General features: G+C 46.0%; 1 protein-coding gene across 6 annotated transcripts in view; it reads left to right on the top strand.

Moving 5' to 3' along the window:
* Positions 1–5,850: 5,850 nt before the first annotated feature.
* The window catches only part of LOC147632918 (phosphoglycolate phosphatase 1A, chloroplastic-like), a 77,192-nt gene continuing 63,844 nt past the window's right edge, over positions 5,851–19,198 (top strand). For 2 of the 6 annotated variants that reach the window (XM_086805902.1, XM_086805906.1), the window contains exons 1-2: positions 5,937–6,256; positions 6,373–6,441. In XM_086805902.1, the coding sequence (XP_086662028.1) occupies positions 6,055–6,256; positions 6,373–6,441 (271 nt within the window). In that variant the 5' untranslated portion in view covers positions 5,937–6,054. Of the gene's footprint in view, positions 6,257–6,372; positions 6,442–19,198 lie in introns of all 6 variants that reach the window. The other 4 variants (XM_086805905.1, XM_086805904.1, XM_086805903.1 and 1 more) reach the window with 4 other exon arrangements.

Here is a 19,198-nt window from a genome sequence, read left to right as displayed (position 1 = left end):
CACACACAATTTCCTAAACCCTCAAACACACACACATACACATACGCACTAATTCACAAACTTTTAAATTTTAAAAATACATTTTCACAAACTTTGAAAATTAAAAAACCAGACGTGAGCTAGGCCAAACATACTCTCTCTCTCTCTCTCTCTCTCTCTCTCTCTCTCTCTCTCTCTCACACACACACACACACACACACACACACACACACACACACGGCCCTCGTTGGGCTTACCGTGGATGACACCAAGGAGGGGAGGTGCCAAACAACCAATCTCTCTCTCTCTCTCTCTCTCTCTCTCTCTCTCTCTCTCTCTCACACACACACACACACACACACACACAGAGCCCTCGCTTGTAGAACAAATAATGTTGGCCATTTTCATTGAATGCAACTTGACCATCTTATTATCTTAAACAAAAAATATGTGTACCAGAAAGAGTTGGGCTTGCCATGGACGACACCGAGGAGGGGAGGCGCACTATAGATGACACCGAGGAGGGGATGCATGCTACAGCACACCGAGGAGGGTACGGGAGGAACACCTGCATCACAACCAACAAGAACATAAGGTCATCTATCTATCTTTTATAGGGCTTGCACCTACATGCCACGTGGTGACTTTTTTAGGTGCAAGCCCTGTCGAGGCTACCTTTCTCTCTTTTACACCGCCAACGTGGCATACAGCCACCTTTGCATTACATATGCAGCCGCCTCTGTCACCTCCACAAGTCGCAGGTCCTCCATGATGCCTCCTCCTTCATGCCTGTAGGTCCTCCATGACGCCCTTGTCACCCCTCCACAGATTTTAAAAATGTGCAGGTCCTCCACGATGCCTCCTCCTTCATGCATGTAGGTCCTCCACCTCTTTGACACACAGGTTACAGGGCGGCCATACGTTCAAATGCTTCGGGGAGAGATTTAAAAAATCTGTGGGAGAGAGTCTGTGTGTGTGTGGGTTTGTTATGTGCGGCTGGTGAGCTAGCCTCTCTCCCCTCTCTCATGTTCTCTCTCTCTCTCTCACCTTATTTTCTCACCTGCATCATCATAACCAACAAGAACATAAGGTCATAGTGAGAAAATAAGGTGTGTGTGAGAGAGAGAGAGAACATGAGAGAGGGGAGAGGCGTTAGCTCACCAGCCGCACACAACAAACCCCCACACATGCAGACTCTCTCACACAGATTTTTGAAATCTCTCCCCGCCGCATTGAACGTATGGCCGCCCTGCAACCTATGTGTCAGAGAGATGGAGGGGTGACAGAGGCGTCATGGAGGACCTACAGGCATGAAGGAAGAGGCCTCGTGGAGGACCTGCAACCTGCGGAGGTGACAGAGGCGGCTGCATGCCACGTTGGCGGTGTAAAAGAGAGAGGGGTAGCCTCGACAAGGCTTGCACCTAAAAAAGTCACCACGTGGCATGTAGGTGCAAGCCCTGTAAAAGATAGATAGAAGAGATATAGAAAATAGAGTAGAGATCACCATTGACACAAGATTGGGTTGAATCTCCCTTGGGTGAGTGTGGCCCTTGTACCTCTCACCCATATTTATATGTAAAAAGCTTACTTCTTTTAAAAAAGATAACTTCCAAAAACAAAGCATAAGTGCTTTTTGAGTTTATGAGCGTACAAGCTCTACAAAAATATAGCAAGCAATAATATAAAGTCTTGGGCCCACCAAAAGTATAAAATACTATTTGGTATGGTATGAAGCCTTAGCCTTACATAAATATTGATGCCTAAATATGAAACCATAAAAGGTGTTCACATGTCTTCCAAAATATCTCATATTGGTTCCATACATGTTCCACCCGTGTGATGATTGACATATAATTCGCCACTCAATTTTTGCCTACATCCAAAATAATATTAGTCAGTGCACACAGCCGATTAAACACATTAATCTTGACTATATCATACTAGCGGATACAAGTCATTAAACATGTTAATTCTGGTAAATGATATAAATAAAAGGGACATCTAAATAAAATATCCCGAAATAAAATAATGGGTGTCCCCATAGAGGTTATGACTAACATTTATGTAAAATGCTCATTGGTGGATTGACTCCAACATAAACAATGACTTTATGAAGGGACATGAGAAACAAGGTGAAGAGTAGCACTATGGTTGCTGCTTGTGGCCATAATGTGGACCCAATTGTTGGAAAAGAAAATGCCAAAGAGATGGTAGATGGCCCATTATGCAAAATACTCCTTCTCCTTGGCACTCCTATAGATAGCACATCGATTCTTGTCAAGACATGCCTTCATCCATGAATGCTCATAGACTAGTGATAGTGTTGGATTTGCGTCTTGGACATAGATTGGCTCTTGTTGTTATTGCAGTTTAGGGCCATCTTTGAAGCTAGTTGATTTACTTGATAACTAGGTCACATTGAAGAATGGGGCAAAGGTAGGCTGGAAAATAGAGCCCATTAGAATAGACAAGCTTTGTTCACAATACCACAGAGAAAAAGAAACCGATGCATGGATTTGCAGAGGGTTTACTTACACTTCAAATTACTAATATGTATTCTTTATGTCTTCCTTGGTACAATTATTCTGCCTTATCATTAAGCTAAACATTGTTCTCCTTGCTTTGGATGCAATGTACTTAAGAGAGAGGTAATACACACAAGTTGACCCTAGGAAATGCTAATATCTTGACATGAGTTTTGTTTTTATGAGGTGGTATTGAACTATTCATCTTTGGTGAGATCAAATCAAAGGACAAGTACTAGTGTACCTGCAATCTATGCAACACTTATATATACCTACACATGAAAGGGAGATAATAATGGCATCACTAGACATGTTTACTTGCAATCCTTGTTATGAGGTGGTATTGAACTGTCCATCTTTGGTGAGATCAAAGCAAAGGACAAGTACTAGTGTACCTGCAATCTATGCAACACTTATATATACCTACACATGAAAGGGAGATAATAATGGCATCACTAGACATGTTTACTTGCAATCCTTGTTATGAGGTGGTATTGAACTATCCATCTTTGGTGAGATCAAATCAAAGGACAAGTACTAGTGTACCTGCAATCTATGCAACACTTATATATACCTACACATGAAAGGGAGATAATAATGGCATCACTAGACATGTTTACTTGCAATCCTTGTTATGAGGTGGTATTGAACTATCCATCTTTGGTGAGATCAAATCAAAGGACAAGTACTAGTGTACCTGCAATCTATGCAACACTTATATATACCTACACATGAAAGGGAGATAATAATGGCATCACTAGACATGTTTACTTGCAATCCTTGTTATGAGGTGGTATTGAACTATCCATCTTTGGTGAGATCAAATCAAAGGACAAGTACTAGTGTACCTGTAATCGATGCTGCAACACTTATATATACCTACCTACACATGAAAGGGAGATAATAATGGCATCATTAGACATGTTTGCTTGCAATACTTGTGTTCATCTTCATTGGGGGGACAAATTTATAGAGCAAAGAAAACAAGTGGAATCATAATGTCATTTTTCAAGATGATGGCACTGAGAACTTTATATATTTGGATAATGATTTGTCTATGCTTGTGCCCAAGTGCATCTTCTAAAGATTTTACTTCACATGGGATGGGATGGTGATGGTGGTGATGATTGCAATTTACATGGTCGAGAGTTTGAATATATGCTTACCTTTATGATTTCAAGTGTTGAAGCCAAATTGAGAAGTATTATGCTTATGGTGTTTATGATATTTCAACATGTCTTTTTGAGAGGTGAGATTTCGACAGACAACCTTAGAAAGTGCAAATGCTCTTGCAAGTTTCACATGCTAATGATGCATGTAGGTTGATTAATGGCATTAAGTTTCTATCATGCTCTAGGCAAGAGATCTATCAACAAGATTGTAGCTGCACATGAAGAGTGAAAGGCCACCATTATGTAGCAAGAATTACCTTGGTAATCACTTGGATATTTCCTACCTCCACAAACATTACATCGAGCTTTATGAATGTGATGCACTCCATTCTCTAAAGGAAGGGAATCTCGATACAAATGAACCACATAATGATTTATGGGTAGGTCCAGAACATGGCATCGCCCTCAAATCCCAAGATGACATTGTATGCCATTGCCCTCAAATCCCGAGATGACATAGGCTAAGTGTGAGCACTGAGGACCAAGGAACAAAGAGGGTGGTGTTAAAAGCTAGCCTCCTCAACTCCATCATAAATAGACCATCGGATCTCAGATCAACGCCAAAATAGATGATATTAAGGTGATGCTAGGGGAGTGAGTTTATTTGGCATAACATTGCTGACAACGTCCTACTACCCAAAGGTGCTTAGCATGTTTGGCTTAGTCTTCTCTGGGCATACATTTCTCGCACGGAGAGAGAGAGAGAGAGAGAGAGAGAGAGAGAGAGAGAGAGAGAGAGAGTAGAGTAGTTTATTATCGTCCACCACGGAAGGCCAAATTATGACCCATGGGACCTTTCCAGATATACAATGAGTCTCCTCCCCCATGGTAAGAAAGGGTAGTTACGGTGAAAGAACGATCTATGCAGCGTGGTTCTCCCGAAAGCGTAACATGTGGGTGATGAGAGCCCCTAACTTCGATATAGGAGTAGTGGTCAGAAACTGGTGAAGTGGCCCCTGTAAAGGGATATCAAAGTCAGCCCGTATGTGTGCATATGCTGGGCATGTCATAATCATGTGCTCCTCTGATTCTACACTCTGTAGTTCACACAGCTTGCATAACCTCGTCTCTCGTGCTTGTCCACTCCATGCACCTGTCTCGATCAATAAAGTGTGTGATCGAGTTCGAAGTCGTGCAATACTCCGTCTAAATACCGCTGAGAGCGGGTTGGCTATGTATGGCTGCGTGCCTGCCTCTGCCTGCATGTAGGATTCCCAACATGAAGGATAGATATGCATACTGTAATAAGCAAGTTTGCCATTTGCTCCCTTGCTTTGATGTTTTTGCTTGATACGCTCGAGAGAGAGAGAGAGAGAGAGAGAGAGAGAGAGAGAGAGAGAGAGAGAGAGAGAGAGAGAGAGATCTACATGTGCTTGGTGCTCAACACCCACACCCCTCAAGCATAACACAAACAAAGAGTTGAGAGAAAGAACGAGGGGAGGCCATGGTGGTGGCAATAGGGGCTAGCCCTGTAGTTTTTGAACTTCCAACATGGAGACAAGAAAAGACATAGCACTTGTAGTTGATAAAATTAAATAGCTGGCTTAGTTATTTTGAGTTTTTTAAATCTAATTAAGAGATGCCACATGGCTGAATGTGCTTGTAAAGTTGTATCATTTCAAAAACCTCTCTTATGTTGCTCAAGTAAACACGGTTGGAATTTGTTGTAAGGCCTTTACACATTAGCCCCTACAGTTTTCGGAAAAGGGGAGGGGAATCCTAAAAAAGGGGAGTAAGCCAAGTGACCTTGCAAGGTGTGCAAAGGCCCTGCCCACTTGTATCGGTCTTGCCTATAGGAAAGGAGTGTTTTTTTTGGGATAGTCTAAGCTCTTGTGGTATAAGCTAGTGTCAATGATCAAAAGATCTTTTTTTTTTGGGAACAATAGTTATATATATATATAATTCAAAAAACAGCTTTACAACAAAACCTAGTTACAAGCTCATATCCACAAACCCAGTTACAAGCTCATGTCCATATTAAGGACTACTGCTCCTAGGAGATTTGATACCCCAGCTGAGTGCAAGCTTCCAACGTGGCTTCAATGATCAAACGATCTAAGAGCGTGATAATTTTTATTTTTTTTCCATTTAAAAATATTCGATATTCTGATGATTTGGTTTTTAATGACGGCGATAAAGAGATGTTTTGATGCATTTATAATAAAAACACGAGACACCTCCTTATTTTACTCGATGGTAAAATGGTTCCTAACCCTGAACCGGCAACTAGTCAAAATTGACGTGGGAAAAAGATGCCGACGATCGAGGACCTCTGATTGAAGCTTGAGTTCCGAAGCTAGCTCACTCTAACTGGTTAGTGTGGGTGTGTGTGTGAGAGAGAGAGAGAGAGAGCCATCACCACTCTCTGCACACACATAATGTTGTTGCTGGCCAGATGTGTCGTCTCGTCTTCACTCTGCTGCGGGCGAAGGCTCTCTTCTCCTGTCTCTGCCCGCAATCAATATTTCGGCTCGCGTTTCATCTGCAACACAATTAGCAACAGCAAAAGCAGAAGCAGCAAAAACCTTAACAGCCACCCCTCTCGATCCATAACGGTCATGGCTCAAAGCGACGGCACAGGTTTAATTCTTACCTTTCTTGCATTAAAAAATAAAATAAAATTCTTGCGATTTTTTTTTTGTTTTTTGTTTTTTTGGCTCTTCCTTTAACATGTTATACTACCGTCCAATGCACAGCAGGCGCCCTTCTTACCAATGTCGACGATCTCATCAACTCCGTGGAAACGTTCATCTTCGATTGCGATGGTAAGAGATTGGTAATGTGCTCGTAAAACAGTCTTAAATGAGCTCAGAATCCGACTATGGAGCTCAGTAAGCATAAGAGTATACTGTTCATAGGATGTATGGAGACGCATCATCCATAAAGCAACTGTTATATTAACTTACCCAAAATAATAGTAAGCTATAAGCTTAACAAAAATGTATTGGCTAGTGAAGATCGTTGGGAGTTTCTAATGATATTCTACCATTTTTAGATAGGCCATTTGTGTGACTCCCTTGTGGTTCTTTTCTTTTGTTTTTGTTTTTTTTATTACCACCTTGGGAGCAACAGCTTCTTTTGGCTACTCTCCTTTTTGAGAGAATAGGTTCTTATGTCTGTCGCGTAGCTTCTACACTCGTGCTTCGTATCAGAGGGGTGAAAAAAGCATTGTGAGTTTGTCCTTGATGGAATCATAAGTCTCCGTACATGGGGATTAATTATGCCGTGAAAGTCACTGAATCTCGCACTACGAAACAAGTATCTCATGGATTTTTTTTAAAAAATTTAGGGCAAGAAACTTTCACGACGTGAAAGTTAGGGAGACTCACGCTGTGAAACAAGTATTTCATGTATTTTTTTTTTCACGCGAGGAACTTTCACGATGTGAAAAAGAGCTCGATGTCTTTTAATGAATCAACTTTTGGGACACATCATCACTGCAAGGCTCTGTACAGCCGCACAGATGTCTCTGTTAGCTGGCAGGGGTTTTATATTAAGCTGTCGGTTATCGCAAGGCAGTCAAACTACATGATACCTTGATTTGGATGCCTGGTGTAATGGCCTGGTCACCCTTTTAATCTGGTACAAATCCCTCCCAGACTTTGCCCTGTCCGGATGTTCCATGCCCTCATCACCATTATTTTCATATTTAGCATAGATGCCAATGAAACTACAACGCTTGACTATCTCTCTGTATATGACATAACCCTGTTGAGGGATACTTAACAGCTATGCCCAAGAGACATGACCCTGTTGAGGGATACTTACATCTATGCCCAAGAGACATGACCCCTTTCTGGATCGGTGTTCTCCAGGGGTTTCCTCAGGCAAATACATCGAGTGGCTGATGGGAGGAGCCATTGTTTGCTGTTAAAGGGCAGGATTTATGGCATCACCGAGGGTTTTGTCCCCCCTTCCTTCTTGGGCCTCACCTTCTCTCATCCAGATTTCCATACATGACATTCTAGGGAGGGTTGAGCTGCAAACTAATACAGCTGATAAAGAAGTCATATATTAGTCTCACATCAATTTAGCATGCAAGAACCTCCTCTTATTAACTTTCAATACCTGTTCTAGATAGGCCAGAACCTAGTGAAGTCCAGACAGAAGCGCTATCTCACTCACTTTTGTATGATCAATCATCATACAAGGACCACGCACATGTTTAGATCTTATATCTGACAATTTCTCTTTGATTGCAACTGTTCGATGATTTCCCTCCCACACATACAACATATGATTTGCCAAAATTTAGAGATTCATGGATAATTGTACTCTCTTGTGTGGGGTGTGTGTGTTCTTTGTATGATGATTGATCCTACAAAAGTGAGTGAGATTGGCTTCTGTCTGGACTTCACTGGATGAACTTATAAGTTAACCTTTGATTAAGTGAATAGCATTCTTTGAGGTACAGTATTTTGCCATTCACTCTCATGTTCTTATTTACCGGTGGGGAATTAGGGGAGACCAAGGGGTATTTTGCCCTATATAGAGGGGTTAATCTAACCCCAACCCACTATGTGGGATAACAAACTGCCATGTGGCAGCGTGAGAAGTGAAGGAGCAAGAATCCATTCCAACAGTCCTCACCATGGAGCTTCTAAGGGAGGACACACATGATTGTAAAACGAGATTTATTGAAAAACCCACCATTAGGTACTAGGATGCAGAGAGCATTTCCATCAATTGACATAAAAGGGGTTCGATTGGATAGACCAGCGTATGTATACATGTCCCATTCATTGAGGGCCTAGGAGCACCAAACAACCATGAAAGAGAAGTTTACGCTTTCCCTTCTATATAGGGCAAAATGCCCCTTGGTCTCCCCTAATCCCCCACCTTTACTGGTGTGTAACGTGCGGAAGCTTGGTGCAAGAATCGGTAACTTCAATGCTCAGAATTGAGCAATCATTCACGATGAATATAACGCACAACGTAGAAGACGATGTGCAGAAATTAGAGAGAAAGAAAGAAAGAAAGAAAGATATATTAACGTCTACGAGAGGCCAAAGTCAGCCTATGAGACAAAAAATAATACAACTGTGTTCTTCCGGTCATTGGAAGAAAAGAAAGAAAAGAAAAAGTGTGCATGTGTCTGGATACAACTGTGAATCATCATGGATCGGTGGAGCCCATATACAAACAATATAAGGGGGGGCTGGGGATGTGGATGGAGTGCTAAGGCAAGATGCATCTCTATATGCTGAAGGGGTAGTACAAGCATGCTATGCAGATCTATGTCTAACTCCATCCAGTGCCATAAGAGGGATATAAGATATCATACATCGCCGATGCTGAGGCTGTGAATGGCGTGAACATGTACCCTGAGTCTGAATGAAAGCGAGCTAGCCTCTCCTGTGTCTCCATCTGGTGTCTCATTCGGATAGCTGCTATCTCTCGGTGACGGAGTCGGGGTGCTCTATGTCCAGTCTGTCTAGGTCTCCTCCTGGCTCTCAATTCCTCTGCTCTCTGTGCGGTCACCCCACGTGGTACATCAGCGGGCACCGGCATAGCTCTCTGGAAGAAATCTGTGAGCTGGGACGGTCTCCCACCCCTAGTGGGAGCGGGTGTCTGGAGGAGTCTCTCTCGAGAACTATGAAGCTCTAGTAGTAGTCTGCCAAGCTGTCGCTGGTCCGAGGCCTCCATCAACTGATGTAGTGAAGAGTGCTCCTCAAACAATCCTGCATATCTATCTCTAACCCCCTGGTGGGCTCTACATCTACATACAAAGTGATCCTCAGTCTCCACCTCCTCGCGGCACAATCTGCATATCCGCTCAGCTCTGAGAACCCGTGCCGCTCTCCCAGCCTCTATCTCTAAGTGATGTGATGAGACTCGTAGCTGTCCAATAGCAACGCGAGAGCTGTGTGGCATGTATACATCCATGTACCGCGGTCGATGTATAAACCCATCCCCTGAGATGCTCATAAAGTGGTCTCTGTAATACAGCATCTTCGGTGGTAGTGGGCTCTTTGGTGCTGTCCATGTCTCCTGTATGTAGTGCTGCCATATGTCCTGTCTCATCACTCTGTTCCTCTCATTGAGAGAGAGGTAACCCCGTGGAGCAGACTGATCATACTGAAAAGGTGGCAACCGCTCAATGTCTATCTCATGATGTGAGAACCACTGTAGCATCTGTGCATACCAAGATCCAGTGTGTCCAGCCTCGGCCAGCTGTCTAGATGCCTCAAAAGCTCGGCGGGATAATCTCTCCGTGGGCATCTTCCTCATCCTGTATATAAAGGAGATCGTCTGGAACAATGCCTCCACTGCCATAGGTGGTGCAGCAAACTCAGCTCGAACAATGTCGTGCGGGACGGATGGTTTGCTGCGTGTCATCCTCGAGAGCATCAAGATCTGTGGTCTCTCTAGCTGTACCCATGTGGAGGCTGCAAGCCCTGGTGCCCAAACCGCTGCTGCATACATCAAGGCTGGTGTCACTAATGTATCAAAGAGCCACCCCTTCGTGCGGGGTTCGTGAAAATGTGCCTGATGACACTGACGCTCAAGGCCAGCAAGAGCTACATACCCCCGGGTCACTCTGTCTCGGACTGCCTGCGCCATGGAGAAGCGTCCAGCTGAGCTAGTAAATGTGATGCCAAGGTAAACATAAGAGCTCACCACCTCAACCCGCCCTCCTACTAATGTGAGAGTAGTGTGGCTCCTGACTGCGGGTGAAGTGTGGAAGATCATAACCTTGGTTTTCCCAAGGTTCACTGTGAGCCCCTGTTGTGCGCAGAAGTCATCAAGAGCCACAAGGTGTCTTTGAAGCCCAACCTGCGTGTCGGATACCAAGACGATGTCATCAGCATAAAGCATAACATGGATAGTAATACCTGATATCTCAACCCCAGAACCTCCTCCCTGTGTGATGTAATCGACCACCTCATCAATATAAAGCCCAAAGAGCGTGGGGGAGAGCGGGCACCCCTGCTTCACACCAATGGTGCTAGCAATTGTGTCGGACAAGCCTCCTGGGCATCGGACTCTCCCAAAGACCTGCTCATATAGCCTGTATATGTTCCACATCATGTCTGAAGGTATGCCTAGTGTCTGTAGTCGCCGAAAGAGGCGCTCTCTAGGCACAGTATCAAATGCCTTGCGGAAATCCACAAAGCAACAATAGAGCCGTTGCCTCCGTGCCTTGGCCTGATCAATCAGGCACCTCAATGTTAAAAATGTGGTCGATGGTCGAGAAGGCTCGACGGAAGCCTGCCTGGTCTGCTGCTCTCAATCCCCCAACCTCTGCATGAGTGCTCAGCTCTGCCTCCTCCAAAACCTCCCGTATAGTTTGGCCAATATATGGCCAATCATGATGGTCCTGTAGTTCCCGGGGTCTAGTACATCTCCCGCTTTATGGATCGGCACAATAGTGTGCATCGTCCACTCAGCCGGAAACCCCTCTGACAGAGCTCTGTTAGCTCGCCGTTTACGACGGGTGAGAGTATGCATCCTCCTGCCTGCCTGCCTGCCTCTGGGTGATCTCCCCGCGAGCCCTCTGCACTCGGAGACTGCGGTAAAGGTTTCTGCACTCATCATCATACCATCGGTTCTGGGGCATGCTCCCAGATGTAGGTGGCCGTCCTGTCTGTATGTGGTATGGGAAACTCCTCGCGGCTGCGGAGTGCAGTACATGTGAGAGCTGGGAGGTGAGCATGGCCATGGGTGCCGATGGATCTAAGGCAAATAGCTGATCATGAATATGATAGTCGTACACCTCGGCTAGGTTCTGAGTGAAGTGAAAAATAGTGCGTGGTGGCTGTATGATGGGTGGGTGGGTCTCCAGTAAGCTCCTGAAAGTGAGGGATAGGTATGTATGATCCGCCTCAATGGGGCATGGTGGTACGGTGAAGTGAGACACCATATCTGCTGCCTCCCGAGATCCCATCACATAATCCACTGTACTACTGCCGCCTCCCACTGGAAAGCAAGTCAACCCACCTGAATCTGGCCACTGAGTCATCCCGTTATAAATAACGAGATGGTGTCGGGCCCCAAGCTCTAGCAAATGTTGCCCATATCCAGTGCTGTCAGCTCCTCCATCAGCGGAGATCCGAGTGGTCCCTGTATCCTCTGTAGCTAGCGGCTCTAGTCTCAAGGGATCCTCAAAGTCATAGATCTCGCACTGTCTGCTTTGAGTCCGTGCATTGAAGTCCCCCATCAAGAAGACTTCTCCCAGTGTCGAATAGTGTAAGATCTCCTCAGATAAGACAGAGTATGGAGACTCACTAGCCTCTCCTCCACCCGGCTCCTCGGTGGTGGCAAACCGCGACCCCTTCGGAGGAAAGTAGCAAAGGGCGATATAAATCCATCTGGTCTCCGAGAGGCGTAAGCTAATCCACATGTATCTCACCTCCGAGTCTCGTGCTATGACTCGAACATGCTCATGTAACTCATGTCTGAAAAGCACTGCAATACCTCCTGAACCTCGGGAGGTGGCCTGTCTCATCCCCTGTCGGTGAGCTGACTCCCACTGATAACCCTCAACCCGTGGTAAGCCCCTCTTTGGGCTCTCATGTGTCTCTGTCATCAAGATGATATCCCGGCCCTCCATCACCTTCTCAAGTCTCCCTGGATGTGTCCATAGGACTCCATTACAGTTCCAGATTGCTATGTGTATCTCTTTGTCTTCATGTTGTTTCCTTCGTGTCTCATAGGCCAGATGGCGCTATTCGACTCTCTTCCCATCAATGTAGATGTGACCATTCCTATTATGTGCCTTCTTCCCTTCTTTGCGTGCCGCCTTGATCTTCGGCATGCATAATCTTCTGTGCTCTAGTTGCATCCATGTGAGGTCATCATCGAAGTAGATGGGGTCCCCTGGCAAGCTCCTCAAGATAGCCCGTCTTCTTATAAAGCTCATCCTACTCTCCTCGTTCGGGAAGTGCAGCACTAAGGCCTTGCCTTTGGTGGAGTCCTTTGGGGTTGTCCTCCATACTCTAGTGAATGGGAGCGGCTCATCCTCCTTTAGTCCTAGCTTGGTACATAGGTTCCGCCCGTCAATCTCGGGCGTGGAGGTAGTGCTCTCTGGTATCCCTGTGACTCGGATGTTGAGGCGCCAGATCCGTCGCATCTTCTCTTCATCAAGAGTAGACTGCATCATGTGTACATCTTCTTGTACCTCCTTCTTGATGTTCTTCTTCATCACTTGTACATCTTCTTGCACCTCCTTTTTGATGTTCTTCTTCATCACTTCTACCCATCCTTCGCGGGCCGCCTCCATTTTCCCCTCGATTGTGTGGGTGAGGGTTTTGGTGATCTCTTCTTTGATTGCCTCTTTGTCCACCTCAAGAGTCTCTCCTTCCTCCCGTGGACGATCGCGTGAGGATGCCACTTCGTCCTTCAAAAGGTTGATTTCCTCCTGCATGGCGAGCTTTTCCTTCTCCCACTCCTCTTGCATGGTAAGCTTCTCTTCCTTCCATATTTCCGCTTCGGCCTCGAGCTTCCCCATGCGCGTCAATAAGTCCTTGATGGCGGTGATGGTGCTGTCCAATGTCTTCTTCTGGTCCTTGATAAGATCCCTAAGGATATGATCAAGCTGGCTGATTTTGTCATCTACAAACCCTCCCATTGTAGAGGGAGGGAATGTTTGAAAGGATGATGTAAATCTGAAATAAAGACTGGTTCTTGACCTGCACTTCTTCACCGTAGTTGAGCACTTCCGCTTGGCTGTCTTGGCCCTTGGAATGCAGCAACTCTTGTGAATAATGAGATGAATCTACTGAATTCTAGGCTGGGTATTTATACCCCTAAGATCTGCTGGTCGGCCAGCTTATGTTTTCCTCCAATACTTGGTCTTGGCCAAATAATGCTATAAAATGATATTTAAATCCTTGCTTTCACATTGGATCAATGTTGACCACTTTGCGCATGAGCTGGGCTGCTGGGCAGCCCTGCGCAGACTGTACTGACTGGCTGGGCAGGTGTGGGCTGCCCCCACACCTGGTCGACTGGCTGGGCAGGGCCCTAGAGCCTCTCGGCGTCCTGGCTAGGACCTCTTGGGCTGGCCGACAGCCTGCCCAGCCCTTTCTATTGCTGGTGGGTAAAGCCTGGGGCCCTCCTGGCCCCTCTTGGGTGGCCGAAGCCTACCCAAAGCCCATGCAAGAGAACTATGCCCTCTTCTCGGGTAGCCCTATGGGTTGGACCCCTAACTACATGAAATCCTACCTGCTTCTACAGACGCATGGTGTCCGGTCGCAAAGCCAACACGCAAATCATCTGACATTATTCCAGAGGGAGACTCACAGTACGGATTGGCACTGCTTCATGTGCAGGACAATGCACACCTGACCTCATACGCGTAGAGTGGAACCTTAGCTGACTCGTCTCGGATTGGGCTCACGTGGGACTAGTTTCATCCCCAGGTCTTGCACCTTCTTGTTCAGATATGTCTATGTGGCATCCAAGTGCGGGATGCATGTGACATCCCCTTTTGCTTAACTTGACGGAAGTTGCATAGCCTCCAAATAGTCAGTCAATAAAGCGGGATAGTCTTCGAAGAATTCTTTGTCAAGCCATACCGCTTCGTGAGTCCCTTGGTCTTGAAACTTCGTGAGGAACTGTTTTTGTCTTCGGATGGAGCCATGCTTGAAGCGGTGCAAAAGGATGTGTTCTGGAACCATCTGTAACGCGCGGAAGCTTTGGGTAGTCTTCTTTCAGCCCTAAACACTCTTGGAAAACCTTCTGATGCAAAAACGCACCATCTGATGCAAAAACGCAGGTAGAGAGAGAGTAGAGAGAGAGAGAGTGAGAAGTGCTGGAATTTCAGTATATCTATTGTACAAAAAGGGTACATGTCTTTACAGCCATGGGCTGCCTTCATAAAAAAGGTTGTTAACCCTAAAACTGTCCCCTATGGGACCCCTAGTGGGAGTGAATGACTCAAACATGGAGCAAAGGTGCCTTTATATAGGCCTTGGAGCATGTGGGGAACTGGCCGACTGCTGGTCGGCCAGTTATTAATTCATAAAATCCATTTAATGCTGCCGACTGTGTCTTCTGGATGCGCCTGCTGCCAGCACCTTCTGTCCTGCAGCCGACAGTCCTTTGGTCATGCTGATGTCAGCCTCCATGCAGCCGACAGCCTTCTGATCCATGCTATGCTCCATGTCCACCTCAGATGAGTCACCTGAAGCTCCTATATTCTGGCTCTACTGGTTCATAGTCTTTTTCTGCTTGCCTCTTCTGGATCTAGCCCTGGAAATGTCCATGGCATCTGTGATGCACATGACACCATCACTTCAACTTCATCAACTATGTCTGGTTCCGCTTTGTCTCACTTCTGAAGGGATTGGACGTGCATATGGTTTTAGCCAACTGATGCATTGCATTGCATTGACACTCATCTCTCTTGTGTCCATCTCAGTTAATCATCTCTTAAGTAAAGTGTAGCATTAATCCAAGGTTGCTTAACATCGATTAGTCCCCGCATGTCACACTGGTATCAGAGCATAGGGTAGGCAGCCTTAGCAGTCAGTGCATGTTCATTCTCTAAAGTCATTCAGTCATCATGTTTCACGTTTCCGCATAGCTAAATCCAGTTCTCAAGACTCTGAAGCCATCCCTAGGGTTCTTCCCTTAGGCATGCATCAGTAAGCCATCCATCTGCATTTTGCACAGCATATAGGCTTGCATCAGTATTTTAGTCATCCTAGCAGTCATCCCTTGCATCATGCATTCTGCAAGGCTTACAGGTTTCACCCATTAGTTCTCTGGGGAAGAATGTGTCACGTGCACACCAGTCAGGTGTACAGTGACATGGCATCATTATGGCATCATTAGCATCATCAGATTCATCAGGCATTTTACCAGCATTTATTCAGGCATTTTTATGCATTTTTGGGGCAGCCGACTACCATTTATGGTACTTTATTGATATTTTATGGGAGACAGGTACTGGCCGACTGCATGAGTGCTGGCCGACCAGCCCTCTCTCACACATATATATAGGCGCCTCTTCATTCAGCATGGAGGACCCTCATCCATTCAGCCACAAGCTCCCTCACATGTCACATTGGTATCAGAGCGTTACAGGGTAACCAGCCTTAGAGCATGTTCATTCCATCAGTCATTCAGTCAGTCATCATGATAATCGCTTCCGCACAGTTAAACCCAGTTCTGAAAATTTTGCAAGCCACCCTTAGGGATTTTCCCTTAGGTCTGCATTAGTAACCCATCCATCTGCATTCTTGCACAGCATTTAGGGTTGCACATGGTTTGCATAGCAGTCATCATAGCAGTCATCTTAGCAGTCAGTCCTGCATACATGTTACCCATGAACTCTCAGGGAAGCAGGACATCCATCATCAAAGGAGCACATAAGTTTTGGCTTCAACTGGCAGCAGGGAGTTTCTCTTCCACAGAAGACGGAAGTTTGCTCCAACATCGCCTCAGGAGGTTCAGAGCTTCAGGTACGACGGAGATGGTAGGTGAAAGGTTTCCAGGAACAGGTCAGGGGTGACTCAGGTAGTTGCCATTCAGTTCCCACAGTACATAGCGTCTTGACTCAAGGATTTCACTCCTGCAGACGGCCTCAGTCCCAGCAGAAGACAGAAGGGGGCAGTGGGTCGGAGGAGAAGGATCGCAGATGAGTCGAAGGTTGCCAGGTATCCACCCAGCAACAGTTTAGCAGCGGGGAATGTCACGTGCACACCAGTCAGGTGTACAGTGACATGGCATCATTATGGCATCATTAGCATCATCAGATTCATCAGGCATTTTACCAGCATTTATTCAGGCATTTTTATGCATTTTTGGGGCAGCCGACTACCATTTATGGTACTTTATTGATATTTTATGGGAGACAGGTACTGGCCGACTGCATGAGTGCTGGCCGACCAGCCCTCTCTCACACATATATATAGGCGCCTCTTCATTCAGCATGGAGGACCCTCATCCATTCAGCCACACAGGTTCAGGAGTGAAGCGCATCATCAGCTTCATGCGTTTTCAGCCTGGCATCATCAGCATACAGTAGCAGCATCATCATAGTACCCCTTCAGCCCATGGTGCTCTAACGCATATCATCAGCAGCATAATCAGTAAACGCAGCCTCCTCTGGAGCATCATGCGTTTCAGCATATCATCAGCAGCAGCATTCAGTTAACGCATCATCAGTTCAGCATCTTCATCAGCAAACGCAGCCAGTTCAGCCCAACAGGTCAGCGTTTCATCATCAGGTTAGCATTCAGCTTCTGTTCCAAAGCCTCCCTTCAGTGTTTCCTTCCCAGGAGACAAGGGAAAGAGTGGACAGCAGTTCAGCCCGCATTCCCAGCACATAGTCAGCATATTCAGCAGTACAGATCCATTTGGATCTCATTGTAACCGCATTCATTCATTTAATATAGCTGCACTGCATTGACACAAACTCGTCTATCTCTTTGTCTATATCTGTTTGTCTCTTAAACATCATTAAGTGCAGTTAAGTGTAGACTAAGGTTGTGATTACTACGGTCAAGCTCCCTCACATGTCACAGAATGACATCCATCATCAAAGGAGTGAATGGAGTTTTGGACTTCAATTGGCAGTAGGGAGTTCTTCCACAGAAGAAGAGGGAAGTTTGCTCCAACATTCGCCTCAGGAGGTTCAGAGGTTCAGGAACGACGGAGATGGTGTGTGAAAGGACTCCACAGGCAAGTCAGGGGTGACTCAGGTATTCCAGGTAGATTTACAGGTTGTAGGTTTAGCAGCATTGTGCCATGAAGTTCCCGCAGTTAAGTAGTCTTTGGCTCAAAAGGATCTCACTCCAGCGTTGACATCAGTCCCGGCAGAAGAAGTCAAAGGGGGCAGGAGTCGCAGAGGAGGAAGGTCAGCAGGGAGTCAAAAGGTTTGTCAGGCTACCACCTAGCAACAAGTTTAGCAGAGGGGAATGTCACGTGCACACCCGTCAGGTGTACACTGACATGGCATCATTCCCAGCATCAGAATCATCATCAAATATTTATCGGATATTTATGTATGATTTATCAGGCATTTTCTAGGCATTAAAAGCATTTAGTTCAGCTTGTACATCAATGTATGGGGCTGGCAAGGCACCTGCAACAGTGTACACATCATCCACAGCATCTAGTTTATTTTATGCAATTTTTAGGCTCATTTATGGGGCAACCGACCAGCACGAAAAAGGCTTATTTAGCAGTCATGGACATTTGGACTGGCCGACAGCAGTTATGCTGGCCGACCAGCAGCATTCCTACCTATATAAGCAGGCGCCTCATCATTCCAGCATTTAGGCCCATTCTCAGCATATTGCTCTTCATTGTTTCTCTTCTCAGAAGCCTTGGGGTCTGCAGCTCAGCATCTACATCAGTAATCAGTATCCCATAAATGAGCCTAAAAATTGCATAAAATAAACTAGATGCTGTGGATGATGTGTACACTGCTGCAGGTGCCTTGCCAGCCCCATACATTGATGTACAAGCTGAACTAAATGCTTTTAATGCCTAGAAAATGCCTGATAAATCATACATAAATATCCGATAAATATTTGATGATGATTCTGATGCTGGGAATGATGCCATTTCAATGTACACCTGACGGGTGTGCACGTGACACTAGCTTTTATGCACTTGGAGATTATGGACACCGACGTTTCATCTTCTTCGAGCAGGGAGGCGGTTGGACTCACTGCTAGGGACACTCGGGACTAGATTCTGGACAGTGGTGCTTCCAGGCACATGACTCCCTCTCGAGAGTTATTACAGGATCTTCGAAGGCACGTAGGTCACATCCTGATTGGTGACGAGTTCACTATCCCTATTCACAGTGAGGGCAGGCTAGAGATCGTTTCTGATGGTAGAGGGGGGTGTCAGAATATGCAACGGAAATGATAACCAAACTTGAGTTGACAAGAGCAAGTAGAATGCAGAAAATAGACAGCACAAGAAACACAGAGAAATAGGTGTGTAAACTCTTCTCTATACACAAGATCCCGCAAATAACTGAATGAGAAAATGGTGGGGGGCATGGGGCCTATTTATATGCCCCATGCATGCAGTCGGCCAGCGCTGGTGGCTCTCCACGACTGCATGAAGCAGTCGGCCAGCAGTAAATAGCCTCCACTACTGTAGGAGCAAGTCGGCCAGCCACCAGCACCTCCACGACTGCTGAATAGGCAGTCGGCCAGCCACTAGGTGCTCCTGCCAACCATCTGGCATCCATCCACACCATGGGAAAAATAGGGAAAAAATACGGGGAGTGAGGAAAAATGATAAAACACCTATACAGGGCGGGCACACCCACAACAGAGGCCCTGGTGTATAAATATAGACAGGAGATGACTTCTAACACCCCCTCTCAACTCTTGGCTGTGAAATCAACCCAAGGGAGCTGGAGTGCCGCCTGAGCGTAGCCTGAGGTAGAGACTTCGTGAAGAGGTCCGCCGCATTGTCCTCTGTCGAACAATAAAGTAGCAAGATGTCACCAGCCAAGATCTTCACGTACAAAGTGATACTGTATCTCCATGTGCTTGGTCCAGGCATGGAAGACCGCAGCCCGGTACTCTGCCTCTGTTGAAGAGAGGG

The sequence above is a fragment of the Cibotium barometz genome, chromosome 12 (assembly GCF_041138505.1).
Source record: "Cibotium barometz isolate CiBa-2024 chromosome 12, ASM4113850v1, whole genome shotgun sequence".
Taxonomy (NCBI): Eukaryota; Viridiplantae; Streptophyta; class Polypodiopsida; order Cyatheales; family Cibotiaceae; genus Cibotium; species Cibotium barometz.
The sequence above is the reverse complement of the archived record's forward strand: the minus strand, read 5'-3'. Positions and strand labels throughout refer to the sequence as shown.